The following is a 2,500-nucleotide window of genomic DNA, read 5'->3' as shown; positions in this document are numbered from 1 at the left end:
ATTGGCCTTCCAGCTCCTCCGTGGTATAGTATTCATCAGCTCGCTGCGGTAGCTCTTGCGGCTCGTACGGTGCAGATATCACGGAGCTGTCCGTGCTGGCAACCTCTTTCGATGGAGCGCGTATCGATGGAATTGCACTGTTGGAAAGATTCCTTCGCAAAGTACAGTCACGGAAGTCGGCCGCCTGGAAGTGACGACTGCAAATGCAGCTCCATTTACTTGGGAACCAGTCTTGGTCACGATTTGCAAATTCGATCCATCGTTTTAGTAACTCCCGATTGCGAAGCGGAAACCTGTTTCGGAACCGAGGTTCTTGTAAAGTTTGTTTGCTACATAAGTTTGCCTTAATTCTACTTACTTGTGGAAGGAAACATCCTCACTGTGCGTGTATTTGAAGTTACAACCTTGTATTACACAGTACGAAGGCATTTAGAGAATGTTTGTACTCGTACTTTGCTAAAATCGCGATTTTACGTTCTCTGAATCGAATCCAAAACACACCGGCACGGTGGGCTGCGATGAGCGAGGACTGTCCAAAAATTTGCTTTTTTCAATTTTTGACATTCGCGCTTTTGTTTACGTTCATCAGGCAGCATGCGTTTGTTGATAAGCAGGAAATCCGGAAGAATTCAAGGTTTTATCTGCTGTTTTATCTGCTTTTGCTCGTTTAATTGATACAATTGCTTTGTTTTAGATCAAGCAAGTAGCCCCGTTCTGTCAAACAGCGTTTGGAAACCAATCTTCCTTGCCGCCGGGAAAACAAATGGAAATGAAACAAACTGAAATCGAAAGCTGATCGTCGTCCTAGGATTGAACGCCAGAGTGAATCAGGCAAAATGTTTAAATTTGGGTTTCAAGTTGATTCAGAAACGGAAGTCGGTGATAAAGGTAAACTACTACATTGCGCTACATTTGCGGATAACTTCTACTTTCAATGCATTCAATATTTCAGAGGAGCAGAAATGCGAGCAATCAAACAGCGAAAAAAGTGCACCCTCAGCGCCTACTGCTTATCCCTGCGAGGAACTGGCGATGCTGCCGGAACCTCCTACCATCAACCCGGACGTGGTGAGCTCCTTCCAACCAACTCCGGATTGTACGATCGAGTATCTTAACAATCTGGCACTGCTGGATGAAACGTTCGAAGAGGATATTTTGAGCGCCGAATCGGATCACTCTGATCTGGTTCCGGGTTGCTATGAAGGCGGTTTGAAGGTGTGGGAATGCACTTTTGATTTGGGGCAGTTTCTGGCCAAAGAAGATCGGAAGAAAATCTTGGGCAAGAAGGTGCTCGATTTAGGCTGTGGCGCTGGCATTCTTGGTATCGAAGCGAAACTTTTCGGCGCCGGTGAAGTACACTTTCAGGATTATAATAAGGATGTCCTCACGAAGCTGACGATGATAAACTACGATATCAACTGCCGATCGGAAGATAGCGGCAAGAAGGAAGATTCTTCGGTGCGATTTTTCGCCGGTGACTGGGCAAGCTTCACGGAAAAGTACCACACCAAGTACGACATTATACTATCCTCGGAAACGATTTACAACACAGGAAATTATCGAAAACTGTTGGATCTCTTCGATCGAAAATTAGCGAAAAAGGGAGCCGTTTACCTAGCCGCTAAAACCTACTACTTCGGTGTCGGTGGCGGAACGCGCTTGTTCGAGACGGAAATGGATGAAGACGCTCGGTTTCGGTACAAAGTTGTATGGAAATGTAACTCTGGTGTGAAGCGAGAAATTCTTAAAATTATGAAACGCGATGAGGATTAACACCGCTGAAAAGTGAATAAACGATCGTCAAACGAATTTTAAACAGCAAACTCTCATGTAAGTTTTCGGATGGTTTTGTGGGAAGAATGGTGCAAAGTGAAAGACAGAAGCGAGTTTGCTTTGAAAGATATATTTAAAATATATACTCTACTAGATTTTGTAGTAAATTTAGATGTGTATCTGTGTGGTGTGTGATTGTTTGTCTTCTATGTATACATCTATTCAATAGTTTTCCTCTTTTCTCTTGCCCTTTTTCAACTCCCTCGCTCCACTTTGCGATGTAATGTATTATTCTAGATCTTCTTTAACTTTATTTTTAGGTGTATATTTTCTCTTTCGTTCTCTCTCTCTCTTCCTCTTTCTATCCCTCCTTCTCTCTTTCCTTCTCTCTTTTGGTATTTCACGTACTAGGAGGTACTATTACCTTCGCTAACATATTCTGCTTTTGTGGTAATGGGATTATTGGGAACATTTTCTTCTTTTTGCAACAAACAAGAACAATCGTGTGCCACCATAACCTCAGCGATTTTCATCTGGTACCGCATCAGGTCTCCCTCTGGAGAGAGACCCGCTCGGTGTCCTGGTTTTTGGTATCTTGAAGCAGTGGGCTCAACAGCAGGAGCCGTTCATTAGCCGTATAACATCGATAGACCATCCTAACTCCCCTTTTTTGGGGGCCATACGAAGCGGAAAGGACAAATACTGATACTGAAGCGGCGCGTCGGCA

At 43.9% G+C, this 2,500-nt stretch overlaps 4 protein-coding genes across 15 annotated transcripts in view; 1 reads left to right on the top strand and 3 right to left on the bottom strand.

The window, feature by feature from the left end:
- The window catches only part of LOC126570478 (uncharacterized), an 11,188-nt gene extending 10,597 nt beyond the window's left edge, over positions 1-591 (bottom strand). The window contains exons 1-2 of the mRNA XM_050228267.1: positions 359-591; positions 1-293 (exon numbers count right to left, since the gene is read on the bottom strand). The exon at positions 1-293 is cut by the window's left edge and continues 1,956 nt beyond it. Coding sequence (XP_050084224.1) covers positions 1-293; positions 359-429 — 364 coding nt within the window. The 5' untranslated portion in view covers positions 430-591. The remainder of the gene's footprint in view (positions 294-358) is intronic.
- Positions 1-2,500, bottom strand: part of LOC126570479 (sialin) — a 121,324-nt gene that overhangs the window by 19,893 nt on the left and 98,931 nt on the right. The window lies entirely within an intron of this gene.
- Positions 581-1,874, top strand: LOC126570480 (histidine protein methyltransferase 1 homolog). Its single transcript, XM_050228270.1, has 3 exons — positions 581-634; positions 695-888; positions 953-1,874. Exons 2-3 carry the CDS (start codon positions 837-839, stop codon positions 1,771-1,773), a joined length of 873 nt encoding a protein of 290 aa, XP_050084227.1. The 5' UTR covers positions 581-634; positions 695-836; the 3' UTR covers positions 1,774-1,874.
- LOC126570476 (rap1 GTPase-activating protein 1) overlaps positions 1,888-2,500 on the bottom strand; it is a 119,407-nt gene continuing 118,794 nt past the window's right edge. For all 12 annotated transcript variants that reach the window (XM_050228254.1, XM_050228256.1, XM_050228257.1 and 9 more), the window contains one exon: positions 1,888-2,500. This exon is cut by the window's right edge and continues 1,783 nt beyond it. The gene's annotated coding sequence lies outside the window, so the exon portion shown is untranslated.

This window comes from Anopheles aquasalis, chromosome 2, assembly GCF_943734665.1.
Source record: "Anopheles aquasalis chromosome 2, idAnoAquaMG_Q_19, whole genome shotgun sequence".
In the NCBI taxonomy this organism is placed as follows: domain Eukaryota; kingdom Metazoa; phylum Arthropoda; class Insecta; order Diptera; family Culicidae; genus Anopheles; species Anopheles aquasalis.
Note: the sequence above shows the minus strand (reverse complement) of the source record. Positions and strands in the feature narration are given on the sequence as shown.

Bases quoted from the DNA above. Each gene is read 5' to 3' on its own strand.
- LOC126570480 (XM_050228270.1), top strand. From the start codon at position 837: ATGTTTAAATTTGGGTTTCAAGTTGATTCAGAAACGGAAGTCGGTGAT. The intron at 889-952 runs GTAAACTACTAC...TCAATATTTCAG, and splicing joins AACGGAAGTCGGTGATAAAG to AGGAGCAGAAATGCGAGCAA.